This window comes from Macrotis lagotis, chromosome X (assembly GCF_037893015.1).
Source record: "Macrotis lagotis isolate mMagLag1 chromosome X, bilby.v1.9.chrom.fasta, whole genome shotgun sequence".
Taxonomy (NCBI): domain Eukaryota; kingdom Metazoa; phylum Chordata; class Mammalia; order Peramelemorphia; family Peramelidae; genus Macrotis; species Macrotis lagotis.
The window spans coordinates 567125888-567151032 of NC_133666.1; the positions used below are offsets into that span (position 1 = coordinate 567125888).

Genomic DNA, 25145 nt, shown 5'->3' on the forward strand with positions numbered 1-25145 from the left:
TTTGTTCTTGAATAAGACTGATTACCAAGGAGGCGAGGCTTTATGAGGGAGGTAATGCTTTCACGAATCCATGACCGGGAGGTGAGTGCTGATGAGGGTGTGCTGCGCAAGTCACCAGCCCGGCTTTCTCCTCTGGGTCCAGTTGGCAGATGCGGGTCAGGATGACTTAGAGATGGCTCAGTCTTCTATGGCAAGTTATAATTAAGAATTGAACACCCTAGGTTTTTCTTTTTCCCTCGTCCCGCTTCCCAGCATAGCAACAGAAGACAGTGGTTTTTTTTTTTTTTGTTTTTGTTTTGCTGAGTCCTTTTACAAGGTATTTTAAGAGGGGAAAAAAAAGGGGAATATGTTCTGAAATCCGGAGGCACACACCCAGGGAATAGAGGCGTTGGGAGCTGTGCTCCCGGGCCAGCGGCGGAGGAGCGAGGCTCACGCTGTGGTCACTCATCAGTCCTATGGAAACCCCGGCTGTCCGGGGCCGGTCTGTCCGGAGCCGGTCGGTCCGGGGCGGCGGGAAGGACTGGGAGGAGGAGGATGGAGCTTCATCGGCACCAGCGACTCGCCGGAGGCGCCTTCAGGAACGTGGGGGCCCGCCGCGAGTGGGAGAGCGGGGGCAGCGGCCGCCCCCGGGGCCGGCGACGGGCGCAAGGGTCACAAAAGCCACACGCGACGGGGGAGACAAAACGTCCCGCCCCGTCGCCCGGGACCGCGGTTCTCATTGGCTCGTGCCTCAGCCGCGTGACCGGCTGCCCCGAGCCAATTGGTCCGAGCCAGTCGAGGGGGCGGGGGTGAGGAAGCTCGGAAGCTCGGAAGCTCGGAAGCTCGGGCCGCCGCTCGAGACTAGGCAGCCGAGGAAGGAAAGCGTGGGGCGGAGCGAAGAGGGAGGGAGGGGGCGGGAGGAGGGCTTCCCCGGAGGGGGCGGAGGGCCATGGCCGCGATTCGGCGGAGGCGACGGCGGCGAGCCCGCGCGTGGCTTTGAATGAGCCTCTGAGTACAGCCGAGGACGAGCGCACGCGCGCGTGCCTGCGTGCGCGCGCGGCCCGCGGCAGCTCGGAGCCTCCGCCGGGCTGGCGGGGAGGGGGAGGGGCAGGTGAGTGTGCGAACCGCGCGCGCCCGCGGCTGGGGGGTCCCCCTGCCTCTCCTTTCCCCGCCATCCCCGCACGCCCCCTCCCCCCGACGGCCCCCCTTCGCGATCCTCTCCGCTCCTTTAATGCCTTTTCGCTTCTTCCCTTTTATCCCCGCCAGCCTGGGGACTGGTTCCGGGTCAGGCTGACCCCCCCCCCCACTCCCAGCCCCCCGGGTGAGGGCTGCGGCCGGGATCCGCCGGCACCCCGAGCCCTTCCCGCAGCCTTGGGGATGGGGGTGGGGAGGGGGTGAGGAGCGGTCCTTAGGTGACACCTCACTTCACCCCCAGCCTCTCCCGTGAGAGCACCCGGAGCCCCAGGACCCCCGCCAGCTGGCGCGCCCCCTTATTGCCTCGGCCGGGCATTCCCCCTCGTGCGGCGGGCAGGGGCCCCGCGCCATCCTGGCCGGGCTTCCCCGCCGCACCCCCGGCGGATGTGGGTCCTTAGGCGTGAAGCCCCGGTGGGGCCCCCGGTCACCCCGAGAAGCCCCGAGGGCTCTGGGACCGGGCCAACTTGCCTTCAGTCCTGGCAGGAAACAGCGCGGCCGCGACTGGAACTCGGGTCCCCCCATTCCACTTCCGGGAGGTGAATGGGCCATGTGGTTCCCCAAGTTTTGGGATTTGTGGCAGCCTATTTTAGTTAAGAAAAATTTTTTAATTATGTTTTTCTCCTTACTCGCTTCTCACTATCCTCTTGAAATAAAGGTAAAACGATAGCAAAGAAAAACAGAACCTTTGTGTCATGTTAAAGAAAGTTAATCACGAGGATCCAACTCCAAAATGCCTTTCACATTTTAATAGTCTTATCTTTCTTTGTAGGTAGCCTGTTTAATTTCACATTATTCTACTTCCCCTTCTCCAAGAAGCTGTATTTTCTTTCTTTGATTTTGACTTTTTTGTCACATAAAATGAGGTGCCATCTATGAGCGCCACAGAAGTAGGAACGGCTGTAATTGTGCTTGATCACAAATTTCTTTAATTTGGCCAAAAGATTACAAAGCCACAATATTAGAAACATAAGACATAACCTTCATTTGTTTTGTAAAGTGCTTCTTCAACTCTGAATTAGGAATGGTAGGTGGATATATGCAGAAGTGACATTGACAGACTAATTCTAGGTATTTTATGTGCTTGCATTGATTTCAACAAGGGGTTACCTAGGCAAATGGTAAATTTTAATCTTTTATTGTTTTGGAGCTGAACTTTTATGTTATTTTCTTAGTATAATATTTGAACCTTCAACTTGTAAGGCCAATTTTGGTTGTTTTGGAGCTGAACTTTAATGTTATTTTCTTAGTATAACATTCCCTTTGGTTTCTTAAAAGTAGAAGTGTTAACAATTTTCTAGGTGACTTACTACAATAATCCCTTCAGAAACTTGATTAGTAACTTTTTACACTGTTCCTAAGACAAAAAAATAACCTGATTGACCTGTTTGGGGTTTTTTTTTTTTGTCTCATAACGATTTCAAAATTTCAATAAAACAGTGAGCAGAATTTTAAAAAAGATGTGTTAGTATGAGATTTAATTGCTGGATAGTTTGTGTCTAGCATTCTTATGAGTGACAAGCACTTGCTGAATTAGGGCTATCATTTGGAAGACAGTGTGCCCTCTTTAATCATTTTATAGGACTTTGTCAAGTATGCTTTTTATCTATTTATTTTTACATTTTCCCCCCCCTAATCTCACCCCCCCCCCCAAAAGAAGGCAATCTGCTAGTGTTTCCAGAGGCATATGCTTTGGATAGGTTTTAATTTGCCTGAGATGTTGGGTTTTTCATAGAAATTACATGAGAAATATTTTAGAAGAATGCAGTAAGTACACACTAAATAGCCTTTTGAGTTGTTCATATACATTTGTCGTCTTGACAGGCATGTTTGTGTGGTACATTTAAAGGGGATAGAAAATAGCCCTGTCCTACCAAACTAACTTCCTACAAATACCAAAGCAGCTATTGAGGTTTTAAATTCTATTGATTATTTAGCACAATTTTAGTATTTCTACTATAGGCAGGATCTCTGTGTACATACAAGTAGAACAAAAATTTTGTTTCATCCTAATTCAGAACATTTTGACTATTAACTATATGCTAGGTACCTCATAGTATTTATCTTGATTGTGGAATGATGACAAAATTTTTCTCCCTTTTTTTCCAAATCTGAAATTTTAGAGTTAGTGCTAAAAGGTTTTGAAGCAAAAAGTTAAATCATGGTGTGATTTTAAAGAAAATAAAATTCTGTACTTTAAATGTTAGCAAACATTTGGGTAGCACAACCCTGAGTTTCTTGATAAAATGACTTGTGTGTGTGTATTCATAGACCTTATGATACTTTTGTTATCAGCATGGTGAATTCTTGTGTTGATTTTTATTTAGAGAGTTGCTTAGAGAAATGACAGGATGAGTGAAGTGCTAGGAGTCACTTGGACAAGACTTGAACTTGTTGGCCTGTCCACCAGATCAACTCTACTTTGCCACACTTCAGATATGTTGTTACCACCAAATTCAGTAGCAGTATCTTTAATTCTTAGCATCATAAATGTCAATCTCTTTAATTTATTTTTAAGGTAGTGGGGTTAAGTGACTTGCCTAAGGTCACACAAGCTAGGTAATTATTAAATACCTGAGGTCAGATTTGAATTCAGGTCCTCCTGACTCCAGGGCTTCTCAAACCGTAGGTATTCCATCTACTGTACCACCTAGCTGCTCCCCAGCATCTTTAATTTTTGATAGTTCAGGAAGCATATATGGGGGGAAGGTACCTGTATTACTTGAATTTTACCATCAGTAACAGTTGCCATTTCCAAATTGATTTCTGTGGGTAATCACAATTTAGCCTTAAGTTGATTTGCTCTGTAGTTCCAGTTATTCGGTTCATGAGAGATCTCTTGAACTAATAGGAAGCAGTGAATAGAACTTTGGTTTTAAAGTGAACAGTAGCAGTTTTTTAAAAAATCTAATTCCATAAATAGTACTCATTTAACTTGGGCAAGTCATTGAATGACTGTCTCAGTTTCATCATTTGTAAAATAGATTATGCTTTTTATTTTTATCAACTACTTCATTGGGTGTTGTTCGGCATTGCTTTTTTTAAATTTTTTTTTTTTAGCAAGGCAAATGGGGTTAAGTGTCTTGCCCAAGGCCACACAGCTAGGTAATTATTAAATTATTAAGTGTCTGAGGTTGGATTTGAACTCAGGTACTTCTGACTCCAGGGCTGGTGCTCTAGCTACTGCGCCACCTAGCTGTCCCCATCAGCATTGCTTTTTAATTTTTAAAGTACAGAAGGAAAAAGTTTGAGTTTTATTTTTTTAATTCTTTATATCAGACCTATGGAGAGATGGGAGGGTTCTTTTCATTTGTAAGGATTATCAGGGAATTTTTGTAAATATCAGCATATCATAGGTTTAGAAGTAGGAGATATCTATCTAATGCTTATCAAATTTAGTCCTCTCATTTTTCAGATGCAGAAATTGGGGTTCAAAGAAGAGAAATGAGTAGCCTTGGGTTATACAGATGGTCCATGGTACAGCTGCATTTTTGAACCCAGGTGCTCTACTAATCCAGTGCTCTTTCTGAAATATGATGCACCTTGATTTTGTTATGTCCTCTTCCTTAACCTCCTTAAAAATAATGAATACTTCCCCACTTCCTTTAATCCTTGCTACCCAAGTATCTGATGCTTTTAATTGACTTTCTATCTTTACAAAGCTACCCTGCTCTAGGTATAGCCCTCTCCCCCATTCAAAATTCCAGTTCCTTTTCTTCATCTGCCTTCTGCTAGCCTTTATCAGGAAAGCAATTCCATTAAAATAATGGACTTAAGATATGATTGACTCTTTTCAAAAATTTATTTATTTATTTTGAATTTTACAATTTTCTCCCTAATCTCACTTCCCTCCTTCTGTCCCCCCCCCCCCCAGAAGGCAGTCTGTTAGTCTTTACATTGTTTCCATGGGATACATTGATCTAAGTTGAATGTGATGAGAGAGAAATCATAACTTTTAGGAAAAAAATAAAGTATAAGAGATAGCAAAATTACATAATAAGATAACTTTTTTTCAAAATTAAAGGTAATGGTCTTTGTTCAAACTCCACAATTCTTTCTCTGGATATAGATGGTATTCTCCATCATAGATACCCCCAAATTGTGTCTGATTGTTGCACTGTTGGAATGAGCAAGTCCATTAAGGTTGATCATCATTTCCATGTTGCTGTTAGGGTGTACAATGTACTTCTGGTTCTGTTCATCTCGCTCAGCATATGATTGACTCTTAAGCTATTTTTCCATTTTCATTTTCTTTTTTTTAATCATAGAAACTTTTTTTCAGTTCCAAATTCTCTCCCTCTGCTCCTCACTCAATGAGAAGGCAAGAAAAACAGAACCTATTACTAATATATATATATAGTCATACAAAACATATTTCTGCATGAACCATGTTGTTTCCCTTCCCCTCTCAAAATAAAAGAAAGGAATATGATTCCATCTCCCATTTTGAATCCATCAGTTCTCTTTCTGGAGTTTGATAACAAATTTCATCATGAGTTCTTTAGAATTGTATTGGACCATTGCATTGATCAGAATTATTCAGTCTTTCAAATTCTATTATTGTTACAATATTGCTATTACTATAGATTGTTCTTCAGGTTCTGCTCACTTCACTTTGCATCAGTTCATATAGGTCTTCCCAGGTTATTCTGAAACCATTCCTTTTATCATTTCTTGTAACAACATGTAGTATTCCATTTTATTCATATTCCACAACTTGGTATCTGTGTGTGTGTGTGTGTGTGTGTGTGTGTGTGTGTGTGTGTGTGTGTACTTTTACTCTTTCTTTGATCTTTTTGGTGTAGAGCCTAAGTAGCAGTATTGCTCTGAGTCAAAGGCTTTGTACAGTTTAATAGCTTTTTGGACATAGTTACCAAATTACTTTCTAGAATGGTTAGACTAGATCATTGTTTCTGCTTTCTCACATCCCTTCCACCATTTGTCATTTTACTTTTTTGTCATCATAACCAATCTTATGACCATGAGGTAGTAACTCAGAATTGTTTTAATTTGTTTTCCTAATAGAGATTTGGTCAGTTAGATGGTGTAGTGCCATATAGTGCTGGAGTCAAGAGGATTCCTCTTCCTGAGTTCAAATTTGGCCTCAGACATTTAAAAGTGGTGCAATCCCTAGCAAATCACTTAACCCTATCTACCTCATCTATAAAATGAGCTGGAGAAAGAAATGGCAAACTGTTACAGTATCTTTGTCAAGAAAATCCCAAATAGGGTCACAAAGAATCAGACGTGATTGAACTACAAATAGGAATTTAGAGCATGTTATTTTATATGTGATAATTTTAATTTCTCCCTCTGAAACTTCCTGTTTGACTATCAGTTGGAGAATGGCTCTCATTGTAAGTTTGACTCAGTTTCCTATTAATCTTAGAAAGATTATCTTTTTTTTTAGATTTATTAGTGATGCATTTATCAGAGAAATTTGCGGCAAGGAATCCTCTCCCCTTTCCTCTTTATCTAATTTTATCTGAATTAGTTTTATTAATAAAAAAACTAATTTTTATCAGAATTACTCATTTTACCTTCTTTGAACCTCTCTGTTTCTTATTTGGACACGAACTCTTCCCCAGCCCTAGATATGACAGATAATTTCCTTTCTACTTTTGCCAGTTTGCTTATTTTATCACCTTTTATGTCTAAATCATGTACCTATTTTGAGCTTATGTTTATATATGGTGTCAGATGTTGATCTATTCCTAGTTTCTTCTACTAGACTATTTTCCAGTTTTCCCAAAAGTTTTTGTCACATAGTTTGTTCTTACCTTAATGGGTGGAATCTTGGGTTTATCAAACACTATGTTACTGAAGCTCATTTTTGCTTTTATATAATAATCTATTCTACTTATCAATCTATTTCTTATCTAGTACCAATCAATGAATAAACATTTATTAAGCACCTCCTGTGTACCAGGAACTACTAAGTGCTGGGAATATAAAAAAAGGAAAAAGATAGGAACTAACAATCTAATGGGAGAGACAACATGCAAACAAGTATATACCCACATACAACATATATACATACATACACATGCACATTTATATATATATATATATATGTAAAGTAAAACTATATATACATGATAAACAGGAAATAGAGAAAAAACACTGAGATTAAGAGAGGTAGAAGTCTAATGATAGGTGAGGAAGAAGCAATAGGAATTCACTGGAGTTTTTACTGATTAGACGTGCGTGACTTGAGAACTTTTGGAAAAATCACTTGAATTGCTGAGTGGAGGATGGAATGGATTTGAGAGACACTTAAGGAAGAACCCATGACCAGATTATTACTATAGTCCAGGTGAGATAATAAAGCTTGCACTAGAGTGCTACCTGAGTCAGAGGTCCAACGGATTGGAAATGGGGAAGGAATGAGAGATAGAGAGGATTTTAGGATGACTCCTAGGTTGTTAGTCTGAGAGACTGGGAGTATGGTATTGCCTTCTCCAGTCAGAGAGAAGATAGGAGGAGGAAAGATTTAGGGAGGAAAATGAATTCTGTTTTGGACATAGTTTAAGATATCTACTGGACATCTAGTTCAAGATGTCTGAAAGGAAGTTAGAGATGCAAGAGTGGAGGTCAGCAGAGAATTTGGGGCAGGCTAGATTTGGAGAATTGTCAGCATAGAGATAGTAATTAAATCCATTGAAGCTGATGAGATCTCCAAGGGAAGCAGCAATGAAGACTAAGAGCACTGAGGAACACCTCTGATTAGAAGACATAATCTATACTAGATGAAGATCCAGAAAAGGAAATCCAAAATGAGTGGTCAGATGGGCAGGAGAATCAGGGAGACAAAACCTAGAGAGAAGAGACTATCATGAAGAAAGTGATCAGCAGTCATAGGCTGCAGAGAAGTCAAGGAAAGTGGAAGTGAGAAAAAATCATGGATTTGTCAACTAAGAGATCATTAGTAACTCTGGATAGTGTACTTTCAGTGGATCCTTAAGGTCAGAAACTAGAATAAAAAGGTTAAAAAAGGGAATGTACATATTCAAAGTGGAAACACCTGTTTTGGTGGTCTTTCTAAGCAATTTATTTGCAAGGGACAGAAGGGAGAGATATAGGACTTGTAACAGATATGGAAGGGTAAAGTATGGATTTTTTTTTCCTGGTGGAAGAGACATTGGCATGTTTATAGGTAGCAGAGAAAGAGAGACACAATAAGGGATGACAATGGAGGGCAAATCTGTTGGAGACTGAATGAAATGGCATCGCTTAAACAAGTAGAAAGATTAGCCTTGATAAGTTAGTAAGGCAGGCTACTTCATATGAAAACAGGAGTGAAGGAAGAGATAGTGTCAGAAGGCATTTTATTGATGGGAGATGAGGGAAGAAGAGGGACTTTGTGGTGAATATCCCCAATTTTTTTCTGTAAAATATGATGCAAGGTTTTCACATGAGAGTGGGGAAGAGAAGAAGCTTTGGGAGATTTGAAGAGGGATGGAGAGGTTGTAAGAGCTATTCTAACCATTGGGGTAGTGAGCTAATAAGGGAGGTATGATATCTAACATCTTTGAGGACCCAGTGCAAATTGTGACAAAATTGCTATGGACCTAAGTCAGAAGAGTTGCTTGATTTTCTCCCCTTCCTTCAGCAGCACCTTTGTAGGAGCATAGGTGAGGAATGGTGGGAGTGAACCAAGAGTGGGGCTTGTTTTTATAATTATAACTTTGTAGTATAGCTTGAGATCTTATGCAGCTAGACCTGATGCCATTTCCCCCCATTGGTTTTCTTGATATTCTTGTCATTTTATTCCTCCAGATGAATTTTGTTATTTTTCCTAGCTCTGTGGAGAAATTCTTTGGTATTTTCATTCGGTAATTCTTTGATATTTTAATTAACATGTCGCTGAATAGTAAATGGGATAGGACTGTCATTTTTATTTCATTTTAGCTATTGCTATGCACTTTATTTCTTCAATTATTTAGATATCTTAACCCTGTATGAAGTGTTTTGTAATTGTGTTCACATAGTTCCTGTGTATAAGTGGTTGATCACCCTGTCAATCAGCCTGAGCTGACCTTTGACCTATGGATAGCTGGAACTGAACAGGGCAGGATAGAGACAGGTGAATCTCAGGAATCAAATAGAAGTTTAATTTCAAAGTGAAGGAAATGACTTGCAAGCAAGAAGGGGATCTCCTTGTGTTGGGGCCCCTCTCCCAGTGGGGGGATTTAAGGCAGTGTGGGGAGATCTCAATATTTATACCAGTGGCTGCACAGTGAATTGTAGCCCTGACAATGAGGGAGTAACAGCAGTAATGTGACAAGTTTGAGTCACAGCAGCATTTCACAACCAAAACATAATAGATACAGGAGGTGCTTATTTAAACTCAGGTGCTAGTTAAAGCAATACAATAATTCTATGATTTTGTCAGAGTGAGATCATTCAGAGAGTGAATGCAAAGGATTGCTTTGCTAGACTCAGGGCACAACTTGTGTTCTGTGCCTTAGCTCTGGATTTCTTCTAATGTCTTGTCATTTCCCTCTTTTTGGCCAAAGGGAAGGAGTCTGAAAGAATTCTTACTCTTCTGACCACTAAAGGAGAGGCAGGTATATAAGCCAAGATGCCACGAGGGGCCAGTTGGACCAGGACAAGCATTTTCATCTCAGGAGGTCAGTTCCTTGAAGGAACCTATTAGGGAAATATACCTCAGATATCACTTCTAGCCATTGTTTGCTTGCAAGCAAAAAATGAGAGGGGAACCAAGCATGTAGAACTTGAAAATGCCAATAAATACTTGAATCAGAGTCTTGGTGGTCAGGCACAAAAGGGAAGAGGACAATATACTTAGCCCTTGTCTGGTGTCCTGGGACAACTGTTTTACCTGGGTATCAACTGCTCCTGGGTCCACTGAACTTTGAGATCCCTGGAGGGTTCCTCCATCACTCAGGTGCAGGGGTTTTCATCAGATAATCCAAGAGTACACAGCCACAAGTTTGGCAGCTGTGGCAATAGTCAGAAGGATTTGCTAGGGACCGTTAGAAGATAAACGGGTTGACAATCGTGAGAAAACTCCTTTTTATCAATCTTTGGATTTGAGTTTCTGGTCAATATATAATTTAGGTCCTTAGTTAAGCTTCTCTGAACAATACAAAGAGATAATCCATTTCCTAGTCACACGAGGTTATGTTTTTAAACAATGCAATAAAGTTTTTCTCATAATTCCATTAATTGCATAAATTCAAATATGGATCAAATTACTTAGAGGTCTCACAGTGGAATAATTCTGAGAAGGAAGATTTCCATGTCACCAATATAATCAAGAAAACTTAAACGTAACTAAAATCAGATCTCCTTGTATTCTAGTGACCCATTCTCAATATCCATTTAACCAGCATATTTTGAATTCCAGATGTCTCATATAGTCTTCTGATCTTTAGATACATTTTCTTGGACAATAGGATTTATTGTCAGGACAGGTCTAAAGGGGGCTCTGTTTCTCTAGCTCCAAATCTAGAAGTTCCTAGATAATTCTGACTTAATGTAATTTAGTAAATTTGATTCTTCAATCTTGAAACTTCAGAGAATTTCAATTATTTATTGTTTCTTTCCTACCTAAATCCTATATCTAATGTAAGAATCTTTTAAAATTTATGAGTGTCCTGCTTTTTCAATGAGATATTTCACATTTTCTTCTAGTTTTTCATTTTTTTTTTGGTGTTGAATTACTATGTCTTGATTCCTTGCAAAGTCATCAGTTTACTTTAGCTCCATTCTACATTTGAAGGATTTGTTTTCCGTAGAGGTCTTTCTTATCTCCTTTTCCATCTGACCAATTCTGCTTTTTAAAACAGTCTACTCCTCATTAACTTTTTGAACTGTTTTATCCATGTGACCTAAACTGGTTTTTAACATGCTGCTTTCTTCAGTGTTTTTTGGATCTCCTTGACTAAGCTGCTGACTTGGCTTTCATGTTTTTCCTGCATCTTTCTCATTTCTTTTCCCAATTTTTCCTGTACCTCCCTCACTTGATTTTCAAAATCTTCTTTGAGTTCTGTCATATTCTCAACCCAGCTTCTATATTTCTTAGAGTCCTTAGATGTAGAAACTTGGACTTTCTCATCTTCAGAGTGTATGTTTTGGTCCTCTGTGGGACCAAAGTAATTGTCTGTGGTCAGATTTCTTTTTTTAGCTCTCCTGCTTTTAAAAATTATTAGATACTTTAATAATTGGAAAATAATTTTACTTTTTTACTTTTATCCATACAATTTATATGTAAAATCCAATTTTGAGAACTTATTACCAAAAACATGCCCCATGATGGATAAATTTGGAAACCAATCATGTATATTTATATATAATTTTTAAAGAAGAATTTAATACTATTGCTCTTCTCAAAATTTACTATTCCATTTGTTTAGAAAACTTTTTACATTAAGCTGATGAGATCTCCAAGGGAAGCAGCAATGAAGACTTAAGAGCACTGAGGAACACCTCTGATTAGAAGACATAATCTATATAGCAGAAGAATTTAATCCTATTGTTCTCAAAATTTACTATTCCATTTGTTTAGAAAATTTTTTACATTAGATCTTTTTCTTACAACTTTATTTATTAAATTTCCCCTTTAGGAGTTTATTATCATCCAAATATTATAATTTGACCATAATACAAAATACCAAGATACAAGCTGAAATTGAAAGATATTTGTACTTGCATCTTATTTTTGTATATCAGAGATGTTCTAGTATCAATCATTTATTTTATAGATTTAGTTTTGTACTTTCAAAACTTGTTGATTATAGAAATTTTCTTTAAAAGGAAAAAGGACATAATTATGACAATAATCTAAGAGGATGAAAGATTTCTTTAGCTTTGTTTAATTCCGGACATGAATCATATCTGACAGACAGTCATGTAGTCATAGTGTATCAGGATTTTCTTTTCAGAAAGGAAATAGCATAATGGGGAAATACAATCAGAAGAGTCCTACTTAGTCTATGTTGATTTCAACCCCAAAACTTTTTTCTGGTCACAGACATCCACCTTTAGCAGTCCCCAGACTCTGCCGCACATGCCCTTTAATGATTTTGACTTCAGGGGGCAGCTAGGTGGTGCAGTGAATACAGCACCAGCCCTGGAGTCAGGAGGACCTGAGATCAAATTCGACCTTAGACACTTAATTACCTAGCTGTGTGACCTAGGGGTTAAGTCACTTAACCCTACTGCCTTGCAAAAAAAAAAAACCCAAAATAATTTTGACTTCATAACAATTCAGACAACTCTCTATAATCAAAACTCAAACAACTGCATTTACAATCATAGAAATTTTTACTTTAACAGAATTTTGCTAACCTCAACTTAAGAGCCTGAATATCTTTCCTGCTATTTCTCTAACTAGGTAACATTTCATTTATCCTTTACTTATAAATTAAAACTATTAATAATTCTGGGTCTTCAGACACACAGCAATTATCTGATAGTTGACTCATCATTAATATGTTGAAGCTACATCTTTATATCATCCTATATATTTTCATAATAGCTAAGCATTTCAAATGAAAATTTGCTATATATCATTATTTGTTTTATATCAAAATATGAGTTGTTAAATATTTAACAGTTTCAAATAACTATTTTTATCACTCAATTCAGGTGTAATAGCATCCAGATTAAAAAGCTGTTTTGTCTTATAACATTTTTGTTATAATGGTCTCTCAAATTTCACAATATAAGAGAATTTAGAAATATAATAATAACACAAACAAGAAACTTAATATGACATCAGTTGCATTTCCAGATTTTTGCATATAAAAAACATTGATTTTATTATTCTTTACATTTTAGAACCACTTTTAGAGTTATCAGGAATGGAAAATTACATTCAATTAAATAGAAATAATCAGGTACTTAGCATATACTAGTCATTGTGTTAAGCACTTTACAATCATTATATTATTTTGAACTTCACACAAATATTGGGAGGGGTGGCTACCATTGTTATTTTTCTCTTTACAGAATAGGAAAGTGGGGCAAGCAGACAAGATAATTTTCTTAAGATTATATAGCCAAAAAATTTCCTCAACCAGAGTATAAGTTTCCCTACATTTTCCCAATTTTTTTCCCAACTGATTGCCAATTATATTTAGGATCTGATCTGGGATGAGAGGGGTTAATAGGGAGAAGGACTTCCTTGGGGGGAATCACAGGAGTCTCTTTGGTTTAAAGGTCAGAAATGTCAAGGGAAGGTTAACAAAGAGGTTGCTATAAGGTGCATACCATTTATCTATTTTTTTCCACTGGAATTACTTCCAAATTAGCTGTCTTCTTTCATTGCCCAAGAACAATTAATCTTGCCATTTTTTTCTTTAAAACAAATTCTAGAGTGGTACCTCAAAACTTAAGCTATTTCAGAAGGGAGTTTCTAGAATTACCCCCACCCAAAGTCTCAAGAGTTCTCCACAGTCTTAAAATTATTCATTTCTAAACTCTTAATGATTAATTTCCATACCTCCAAAATAAGTTTTTAAGAAGTTTGAGTTTTATAAACTTTGACTATCTGGCTTTATTTCTATAATTCCAATATAGTCAAAGCTGAAATGTCAGGAAAAAAAAAAACTTTTTTACAGATTTTTCTTTTTTTAATCTTACCTGATTTCCTCCAGAAAGCCTCAACGGGGTTAGTCTTCCTCACTGTGACAATTTTTCAACTAGTATTCTAAACTTTTTGGCCACAACCCTAAAAAGTTTTACTGATTTACTGGATTTTCAATCTTTCAGGGTTAACAGAATCTAACTCAGAACACAAACATGACACAGAAATTTTACACTTTGCAAAAACAGACATAGACAAAACAACGACAAGAGATACAGACACAAAGAATTCTAACAAAGTTTGCATTTCCGACTTTACTTAGGCACACAGTTACCTAGGTATGCAGTTTAAGAAACCACAGAAGCATGCATTTACAACTTTTACTCCAGAGGTATTCAGTTTAAAAAAATGCAGAGGGACACAGGTCAATTAATAAAAGTGTGCAGTTTAAGGAAGGATAATCCTTACCAGTGATCTAAGATGGTTGGATCACCAGAGGGATCCTGGAGTTTACCTCACAAAGAATGGCAAGCTTGAAATAGGCAGGAGGAGTAAAGCAGGAACAAGGGCAGAGAACTTAACAGAAGAGAATGGCAGGTTATACTATGGCTGGATAAATAAATCTCTAGCCCATTCCCACTGGTACCAGAGTCCAATGTCCCAATTTCATGTCCAGTGCCACTTTTGACACCAGAATTGTAATTGTGTTCATGTAGTTCCTGGGTATAAGTTGACAGGTTGTCTCCAAGTATTTTATATTCTTTGTTGTTATTTTAAATAGAATTTCTCTAGCTCTCTTCCTTTGAATCTTGTTGGAATTCTGTAGAAGTAGCACTGATTTTGTAAATGTTTATTTTGAATCCTACAACTTTGCTGAGGTTGTTAATTATTTTAATTTGTCTTTAAATAGACTGTCTATGGTTCTTTAAGTAAACATAATATCTGCAAAAAGTGATATTTTACCTTTTTCCCCATACTTATTCCTTCAATATCTTTTTCTTGTCTTTCTGGTATAGTTAGTATAGTTAGTATTTTTATTCTAGAACAGTATTGAATAGTAATAGTGATAATGAATAGGACAGCTATTTGACCAAATGGATAGAACCCTTGATCTGGAGTAAGGTGGACTCTTTTTCCTGAGTTCAAATCTGCCCTCAAATATTTAGTATCTATGTGACCTTGGGCAACGTACTTGACTGTTTCCTTTAGTTTCCTCATCTGTAAAAAGAGCTGGAGAAGAAAATGGCAAACCACTCTAGTATCTTTGCCAAGAAAACTCCAAGTGGGGAGTCACCAAGAGTTGGGTATGACAAAAAAAAAATAGGCTGAACAACAATAGCAAAATGATAATGGACATTCTTGTATCACCTTGTTCTTATTTAAAAGACTTCTAATTTATTCCAGTCATAGCAGTGCTTACTTATAGTTTTAGATGGATACAATTCATATTAAGGAAAGCTCCACTTATTCCTATGCTTTTTAGTGTTTTGTTCTTTTTAACAGGAATTAGTGTTTTTGTTACACCATTTTCTACATATTTTGAAATAATTTTGATTTTTGTTGCTTTTGTCATTTGATATAGTTAATTATGTTATAATTTTCCTAATATTGGACTAGCCTCACATTGTATAAATCCAACCTGGTCATAGAGTATGATCTTTGTGATAAATTGTTTTAATATCCTTACTAATATTTTCTTTGAAACTTTTTCATTATTGAAATATTCTATAATATTCTTTGTTTTAACTCCCTTGTTTAGGTGTTAAGATCATATTTGTGTCACAAAAGGAATTTGGTACTACTCCTTTATTTTTTAAAACAGTTTATGTAGTATTAGACTTAAGTGTTCTTTTAAATGTTTGGTATAAATTGCTTGTAAATTTTTATAATTTTTTTGCCCTTAGCCTATTTATGACTGGCTCGATTTATTTTTTCTTTCTGAGATACGTTTATGTGTTTAATTTCCTTTTGGGTTAACTTGGTCAGTTTATATTTTTTGTAATATTGATCTATTTCAATTAGATTATCAGTTTTATTGGCTGCAATTGGTCAAAATAGTTCCTAATAATTAATTTTCTCTTTATTTGATTATAATTTACCTTTTTATTTTTATATTATTATTTCTTTATATTGGTTTTCTTTATTTTTTCTGATTAAAACTTTTTTTTTGTTTATTTTATACTATTACAATAATCTTGTTGTAAGAATAAACATAAACTCCCCTTCCCCCCAAAAGATGAGAAACCTCAAGAATAGTGAGAGAGAGAAAAATGTACTTAAGTCTTCCAGTGGTTCTATCTCTGGGATGAATTTCCTTCTTTATCATGAGTCCAGCAAAAAAGATGATGCTTCAATATTTTTCCCATAGTTGCTATTACTAGCTGTATTTCCCTCCACCTTATTCCTTCCCACTCATTTTTTCTATTCTCTCTCTCCTTTCACCCTGTCCCTGCTCAGAAGTGTGTTGGATCTGAATACCCTCTCCCACAATCTTCCCTCTCTTCTACCACCTATTCCCCCCCCCCATTCTCCCCTTCCCTCCCCCCATTCCCCCCTTATCCCATCCCTTTCCTCTCATTTTTCTCTAGGGTAAGATAGATTTCCTCACCCTATTAAATGTGTATGTTATTTCCTCTCAGTCAAGACTCACTTATTCCCCCTTGCCTTCCCCCTTTCCACTCCATTGAAAAAGCTTTTTCTTGACTCTTATGTAAAATATCTTAGCCCCTTCTTCCTCTCCTTTCTCTTCCTCCCAGTACTTTCCTTTATCACCCATTGACTACATTTTTTTAACTATATTATACCATTATATTCAGCTCCTTCCTGTGCCTTGTCTATATGTGCATCTTCTAACTGATCTTATAAATGAGAAATTTCTTATGAGTTATCAGTATCTTCTTTCCATGCAGGAATGCAAACAATTCAGCATCATTAAGTTCCTCATAGTTAGTCCTTCTCATCTGCCCTATGATTCACCTGAGTCCTGTAGTTGGAGATCAGACTTTCTGTTCAGCTCTGATTGTTTCAATAGGAAAGTTTGAAAGTCCTCTATTTCATTGGAAGTCTGTCTTTTCCCTTGAAAAGAGAATGTTCAGTTTTGCTGGGTAGTTGATTCTCGGTTGTAAACCAAGATCTTTTGCCTTCTGGAATATAATATTCCAAGCCCTAAGAGCCCTTAATGTAGATGCTGCCAGATCTTGTGTAAGCCTGACTATAGAGCCCTGGTAGTTGTAATTGTTTGTTTCTGGCAGCTTTAAGTATTTTCTCTTTGGCTTGGGAAATTCGGAATTTGGCTACAATATTTCTGGAAGTTTTTCTTTTGGGATCTCTTTCAGGAGGTAACTGGTGAAGTCTCTAGATTTCTATTTTACCTTCTGCTTCTAGGATCTCAGGGAAATTTTGCTGTATTATTTTTTGAAAAATGAAGTCTAGGCTCTTTTCCTGGTCATGACTTTCAGGTAGCCCAATAATTTTCAAGTTGTCTCTTCTGGGTCTGTTTTCCAGGTTGATTGTTTTTCTAGTGAGATCTTTCACATTTTCTTCTCTAATTTTTGGCTTTTTTGGAATAGTTTTATTTCTTCCTAATTTCTTTCAAAGTCATCAGCTTCCTTTAGTTCCATTCTGCATTTGAAGGAGTTATTTTCTTCAGAGAGCTTTTTTTTTTTATCTCCTTTTCCAACTGGCCAATTCCTGCTTTTTAAGACAGTCTTCTCATTTGCCTTTTGTATTGCCTTTTCCATTAGGCCTAAACTGGTTTTTAACATATTATTTTCTTCAGTATTTTTAAAAATTCTTTCACCAAGCTTTCACCTTGGTTTTCATGATTTATCTGCGTCACTCACATTTCTCCTCCCAGTTTTTCTTCTACCTCCCTTAATTGCTCATCCATAGCCTGGGTCCATTTTCTATTTATCTTGTAGGTTTTGGGTAAAGAAGCTTCAATTTTGTTATCTTCTGAATCTTTCATGGCACCAAAGTAATTTTCTATGCTCAGATTCTTTTTTTTTCTTTTGTTTGCTCATTTCCTCAGCCTATGACTGATTTACTGCACTCCAAGGCTTTGGGGATTTTTTTGGGGAACCTTAATTCCTCCAAGGTCTTATGAGAGGTTTTGACTGCGCTTTTGCCTGTGCTTTGATATGTAGATGACCACAGGCCCTCCACTCTGCCCTGGAGCTGTGAGGAGAGTTCCTGCTTGGCTATGGTGATATGGGAGCCCAAACTACAACCTGGATTTGGGTATGGGAAAACAGCTGAGTCCTGCCCCAGGGAGAGCAAAGAGTCCTTTGCAGTCTCCTTGTCCCCTTACTGTCTATGGACTGCACTCTGAAGGGGCAGGCTGGCTTTCCTGATTTCTGCTGTAGGTTCTCAGTGCAGGGTTGCTCTGAGGCAGGTGTTCGCTTCACACTCTGGTGCGACAGAGTTCTCTCACCATGCTTTCCATCTGTTCCCAGTGATCCCTTGGTCAGGAGGTCTGGAAATGTCCCCCTCTGCCACAGACCCACATGCCCCCAGGGATCTAGGGACTCAGCCCGACTGTGCTGCAGTGAAGCTGTGATTGTGGCTGTGCTCATAGCTTTTTTCCAGTCCCTGTCCTGGTGAAACAGATCTTTCCTGTGGTGTTTGTATATGTTGTTGTTTGTAAAATCTTTTTTTTTTTCAAGGCACTGGGGTTAAGTGGCTTGCCCAAGGCTACACAGCTAGGTAATTATTAAGTGCCTGAGACTGGATTTGAACCCAGGTACTCCTGACTCCAGGACCATTGTGTGTAAAATCTTAAAGTGAAGATATTCTGAGTAGTAACAGAGATAGAGAAGAGAGAAGCGGCAAGAGATCAACTAAGAAAATATTTCAGGGCCACAAAGAGGGGAAAAAAGCATGGGGAAGATCTATAAGGAGTGTTGTAATAAATTTTTAACCACTGAATATATTGGAAACATAATAATACCCAGACACTAAATCATAGCCCTGTGTGTTCTTAGCTTAGGATAGAAATACCTCTAAAATGCATCAAGAACGAACAATTGTATATGGTTAAGAATCGTGGAAGACTATCTCTAGGAAAGAAAAGTGTGTCTTGCCTGGGGAGGGGAGGGCCAGTTAGCTCCTCTGATAAAAATGCAACAGGAAATTGACCCCTACCTATGAAGGTAAATGAGCTCCTCACCCCCTCACTGGACAAGTGATCCCAAGAGATGTGTCAAATATTGATTGTCTGTTGTGTGCCAGGCACTGTGAGGGGTGCTGACTATTCAGGTACAAAAAATGAAATGCTTCGTTTTGGGAATCTTATATGATTAACTTAAAAAAACAAAACAGCACACTTCCAATAGTTATGTGATGAAAACTTGTTCAAAATTCCTAATATTTAATTTGTTTTCTATCTTTATAGCTCTAAATCTTACCAGAATTTCTGGCTCATGGTAAGTGTGCTCTTAATAAAATTACTTAGTTGACTGAAAAGATTTGAAAAACTTATTGTTGGAGATATCATGGGAAAGTCAGGACCACTAATTCATTGTTGGTAGAACTGTTCCATAATTCTGAAGATCAGTTTAGTCCTAATCTTGCTATTTAGACAGCTTGTACTTGAAGTCTTTGCTGGAAAGTGATTATTGTTGAAACAAAACATTTCAATTAATAATGCTCAAGTTGGCTCAAGAAAATTGATTTGAAAGACTGAAGAACATGACATTCTGGTGGCTCTTGATCGCCAACAAAATTGCAGCAGTACTACATTATTCAGTTCAGATTATTAATGGCTTACAATGTTCAAGTCATTGAGCTAGGTCATAAGAAAACAAAGATTTAAAAGGGCTCTGCTTTTTGGAAATGTACAATTTAATAGGGAATGTGAAATATACTCAAGTAATTCAATGCAAATGAAAAGTTCAATTAACAGTGGTAGAAAAATCTGAGGATGGTAATTTAAGATGGAGGGAGAGAGGAGGGAATGTCAAGGAAGACTCTATGGATCAGGATGATTCTTGAGTTTAGCCTTGAAGGAGAAACAAAAACAGGTTCCAGAACATGATTGATTTGATTGAATCATTGGGCTCTATAGTAGTCTAGTTTGGTTAGAACATAGAATTCATAAAAGGGATTAAGAATGAGAAATCAGGAAAAAGTAGGTTTTATTCCAGATGCTTAGAGAAGTGTGCTAAGAAAATTACTTAGCTTTTTAGTGTGAAGGATTTTTGAAAAGGAAATAAACTAAATAGGCAATTAATCAACCACCATTATCAAGCACTTCCTAATGACCAAGGCCCTGGGAATGGCCAAACAAAAGTTTAGCAGGCCCTGAACTTTAGTGGCTACCTAGATATTCAGTATATACACTTAGAAGAACATAGGAAATATAACATAGGTTTTTTTGGGGGGTGTGTGTGTGAGGAATTAGCAGCTGGAACAGAATCTGGAAAGGCCTCATATAAAGTGTTTTATTTGAATTTTTAAAGAGACAAGGAATTCCAAGAGACAAATGGAAATGAGAGAATGTTCTCTATAGGGAACAAACAGGAGGATAGTTTAGTCATGCTGTAATTGGGCTCATTGTTTAATAGTGTTAGATTACTAATGACCCTGTGGACTCCTAAGCATGCCAATGATGTTCATGGATTTTCTTGACAAGATATCAGAGTGGTTTGTAATTCCCTTCTCCCATAGGTTGAGGCATAGAAAGATTAAATGACTTGCTCAGCATCACACAACTAATAAGTGTGGAATAATTGGACTCAGGTCTTACTGACTTCAAGCCCAGCTCTCCTTCCATTGAGTCACTTAGCTGCCAAGAGGGCATGAAGGGAATTAATATAAGAAACTTAGAAAAGTGGGGTTGGACCCAAGTAGTTTGTAAAGGACTTTAAAGGGCAAATAGAAGAGACTGTATTTGAGGTAATAACTAGAGATAATAGAAAACTGCTATAATATATTGTTAATGAGAATGACTTGACCAGATCTATGCCTTAGGATATTGCTTAGGGGGTGGAAGATGTATTGGAGGGAGGAAAGTCTTGAGGCAGCAAGACCACTTAGGAAATTTTTATATATAGTTTAGTATGCTGGGGACCTGGGCAAAGATGGTTGTGGCAAGTCAAGCAGAGCTAAGTAGGAGAAAGGAATATTGTAGAGGTTAAATTAACAAGACTTGGTATTTGGTTGAGTCAAACAATTTTGGTTTCAAACTTGGTTGGCTGGAAGAATGGTGATACCTTTTACAGTAATAGGGAAGTCTGGAAGAGGGAATAGGGGAGGGTTTACTGTTGTGAGGTTGCAACTGAGATTAGAGAACAAAAATTTGTGAGCCTAGTCAATGTGGCTTCATAATTTCCTCCAGCTCCCTTTCAGCATCATGTAAATATGAATGAAGGAGCTGGATGGTGTGAGTAATCTAGGCTTGAGAACTTTGTAAGGAAAACTTACAAATAGCTGTGTTATCCTGCACATATAATTTTCTGAATCTCAATTTTCTCATTTGTACTTTGATTGGGTTGATCTTGATAAAACTTCTAATATCCTTCCTAGATCTAAATCAATGAGTCACTGGGTTCAATTTGGATATGTGGAGCTACTAGCAGAACATTCAGGTGCAGCTGTGCAGTAGGACCTTAGTGATAATGAACTAAAGCTCTAGGAATAGAAGTTGGGGTGAAGATTACATTTGCCTGTAATCTATCCTTAAAGAGTTGATATCTTGAATCAAAGGAATGCAAAGGAAGATGAGGGAATAAAAACTAAATCTAGAGCACTGATGTCAAATAGGCTGCAGATTGTCTTTAAAAAAGCATTAATATTATCTGTTATGTTATATGGTTTTATTTTGTTAAACCTTTCCCAATTAAATTTTTAACCTGGATCTGGAATTTGTCACTTCTGACTTAGAGAAGAAGGAACGCCAGTAATGAGGGCAGTTGTTCTGCACTATGAAATACTGCAGAGAGATAAAGAAGATAAAAAGATAAAGACAGAAGAAAAAAACCCAACTATTTTAACAACAAAGAAGTTATTCATAATCTTGAAGCCTCTCTGAGTATAACTTTTAAGAGCATTGTGGAAAAGGAAGCCATATTACAAATGATGAAAAAGAATGGTGTAGAGGTAAAAATGGACTAGACTAGACTCTAGAGAATTTTTGTTGTGAAGGGGATCAGAGATATGGATGGTAACTTTGGGGTAATGTAATTAAAGGGATGTTTTTAATAACAAGAAAAACTGACCATGCAAGTCTGTAGAGGAATTGAAATCAACAGAGAACATTCTCTCACTTTCATTTGTCTCTTAGAGAGCTTGGTGGAAGCTTTCAAAGCCCGGTGAATAGAATATGTCAGGATAATATAATAATGAGTTTAAGGTGCTTCTAGTCAAAAGATTTAAGGCCTTCAGCTTTAGGGACTGTTCTTTTCAAAAGAAAAAGACAGCTGTTATCAGGAAAAAGGATCTGGAGTCAGGAAGACCCAAGTTCAAATTTGGTCTCTGATACATACTAGCTGTATGACCCTGGACAAATTCTGTCTTAGTTTCTTCAACTACAAAATGGAAATAACACCTACTTTGCAGGGTTACTGTGAATATCAAATGAGATAATATTTGTAAAACGAAAAGCATTTAGCACAGTTCTTGGAACATAACAAACAGTATAAAAATGCTTTTTCCCTTCTCCCTCCCTTTGTCTGAGATATTGATTTTTAATTATTCCCACAACTCATATACATACTTGTTTATGGAATTGCATTAATTGGGAACAATTGCATTTTTTTGAACCAATTGTATTTTTTTTTTTAGGTTTTTGGCAAGGCAAATGGGGTTAAGTGGCTTGCCCAAGGCCACACAGCTAGGTAATTATTAAGCGTCTGAGACTGGATTTGAACCCAGGTACTCCTGACTCCCAAGGCCGGTGCTCTATCCACTACGCCACCTAGCCGCCCCAGAACCAATTGTATTTTTAATGCTTGAAAGGAGGTAGTTGTTTTTGCAAGTCTTTCTTCTCAACAACATATCACAATCCTTATTGGTTGAATTATTCTTGTTTCTTAGGCACAATTTAGGCACATTTTTTTGGCTATCCCCATCTTTGTGGCTATTTTGAAATAAATATTTTCTTAAATTTATCAAACTGGGAATATTGTTAAAGACCATTGTTATATTGATTTGCTGTTTTATTTAACAGTAACATTTAGAATTGTTTTATCTGACATTTTAAGCCTTGGCTCTTATTTATAAGTTTGGTTTTGTTTTTTTTAAGAAAGATTTTATTTTGAATTTTACAGTATTTCCCCTAAACTTGCTTCCCTCCCCCTACCCCCAGAAGGCAGTCTGTTAGTCTTTACATTGTTTTCGTGATATATATTGATCTAAGTTAAATGTGATAAGAGAGAAATCATATCCTTAAGGAAGATATCATGTCCTTAAGAGATAGCAAAATTACATGATAAAAATTTTTTTTAAAATTAAAGGTAATAGGGGGTGGCTAGGTGGCGCAGTGGATAGAGCACCGGCCTTGGGAGTCAGGAGTACCTGAGTTCAAATCCGGCCTCAGACGCTTAATAATTACCTAGCTGTGTGGCCTTGGACAAGCCACTTAACCCCATTTGCCTTGCAAAAATCCTAAAAAAAACCCACTAGAGATAAATTAAAGGTAATAGTCTTTGGTCTTTGTGCAAACTCCACAATTCTTTCTCTGGATAACAGATGTCATTCTCCATCACAGATACCCCCAAATTGTGCCTGATTGTTGCACTTTTGGAATGAGCAAGTTCATTAAGGTTAACCGTCACCCCCATGTTGCTGTTAGGGTATACGATGTTCTTCTGGTTCTGCTCATCTCACTCAGCATCAGTTCATGCAAATACCTCCAGGCTTCTCTGAATTCCTATCCCTCTTGGTTTCTAATACAGCAGTAGTGTTCTATCACATACATATACCACAGTTTGTTAAGCCATTTCCCATTTGAAGGATATTCACTTAATTTCCAATTCTTTGCCACCACAAACAGGGCTGCTACGAATATTTTTGTACAAGTGGTGTTTTTACCCTTTTTCATAATCTCTTCAGGGTATAGATCTAGTAGTGGTATTGCTGAATCAAAGGGTATGCACATTTTTGTTGCCTCTTGGGCATAATTCCAAATTGCTCTCCAGCAAGGTTGGATGAGTTCACAGCTGCACCAACAATGTATTAGTGTCCAAGGTTCCCCACATCCCTTCCAACATTGATCATTGTCCTTTCTGGTCATATTGGCCAGTCTGAGAGGTGTGAGGTGGTACCTCAGTGATGCTTTAATTCAAGTTTGGGTTTTTAAAAGAGCTATTAAAATTTGAGCATTTTATTACAAAAAAGCAAAGCTTTTGACTTAAAGGTTAATATGTATTCCATTTAAAATTATCCTTACATTCAGATTTTGGAAAGACTTCTTTGTGGAAAATTGTCATAGGAGGGGTTATGATTTTTTTTTTAAAGGGGGAAAAGTCTGGCATTGTATGATTAAATGATCAATAACCTAATGTTCTGTAATAATTATATATTCAGGATTATAGGAGTATATGTATGTTCAGGGCTAAAATTTTGAGACTTGCAAGCATCTAATAACATTGTAGCAAATCTCCCTGCTAACATATATTTCATAAGAATGAAACTTTAATGTCCTGAAGTCAAATGAGGTTAAGATGGATACTTATAAAGAAATAATGGAATATAAAATTATTATTCATAATTTGGAAAAGGACTTTATACTGAAATTTGTCTAATTTAGTTCCCTTCTTTTATTCCTGAGAAATCTGGACCCAGAGAAATGACATGCCCAAAGTCATATAACTAGCAAATGTCAGAGCCATAATTTGGGCCCAATTCTTAGGATTTTTAGTCTGTTACTCTTACAACACAGTAGTTTAATATGTTTGAAAAATTACAGGATATTGCTATTAAAAAAAAGGATGAAAAGTTTACTAAGGTGAAAAAATATTTTAATTTAGAAGACTACTTTGATTTAGTAATTCATTTTGCAAAAAGACATCTTTTATATAGAGGATATCCCAAAAGTTTTAGTGCAGTTTTAAGCCATTAGCACAAGGGGTCTTGTTAGCAATTTTGTGTTCTATATGTGAAAAATGGAGAGATACTTTTTTTTGTCATCAGAAGTTTGTACAAAAAAAACAAATTCTGTAAAATTACTCTTGAATTAATCTAGTCCTGTATTTTTTCCTTTATTCTTTATTTTTTTTAATAGATGAGGAAACTATGGCTTGAAGAAGTCAAGACTTAGATTTAGATGACATCCCTAGACCCCCACTAGATCTGGTATTTTTTCTATTCTCTGATTTTATTACAGTCATACAACTATGTGAATAGAAAAGCTGATATAAAATTCAGAACTCCTGGCTTCAGAGTCTAGAAATTTTTCTATTAAGGTTGCCTTTAGTTCAAA

General features: G+C 37.4%; 1 protein-coding gene across 4 annotated transcripts in view; it reads left to right on the forward strand.

Annotated features, from left to right (window-relative positions):
• The first annotated feature begins 985 nt into the window (after positions 1–985).
• EBAG9 (estrogen receptor binding site associated antigen 9) overlaps positions 986–25145 on the forward strand; it is a 56995-nt gene continuing 32835 nt past the window's right edge. Inside the window, exon 1 of one of the 4 annotated variants that reach the window (XM_074201205.1) lies at positions 986–1090. Coding sequence is in view for 1 of the 4 variants with exons in the window: in XM_074201204.1 (XP_074057305.1) it covers positions 19147–19149 (3 nt within the window). In the remaining 3 variants the exon portion in view is untranslated. Of the gene's footprint in view, positions 1091–6661; positions 9804–19125; positions 19150–24942; positions 25019–25145 lie in introns of those variants that run through there. The other 3 variants (XM_074201206.1, XM_074201204.1, XM_074201208.1) reach the window with 3 other exon arrangements.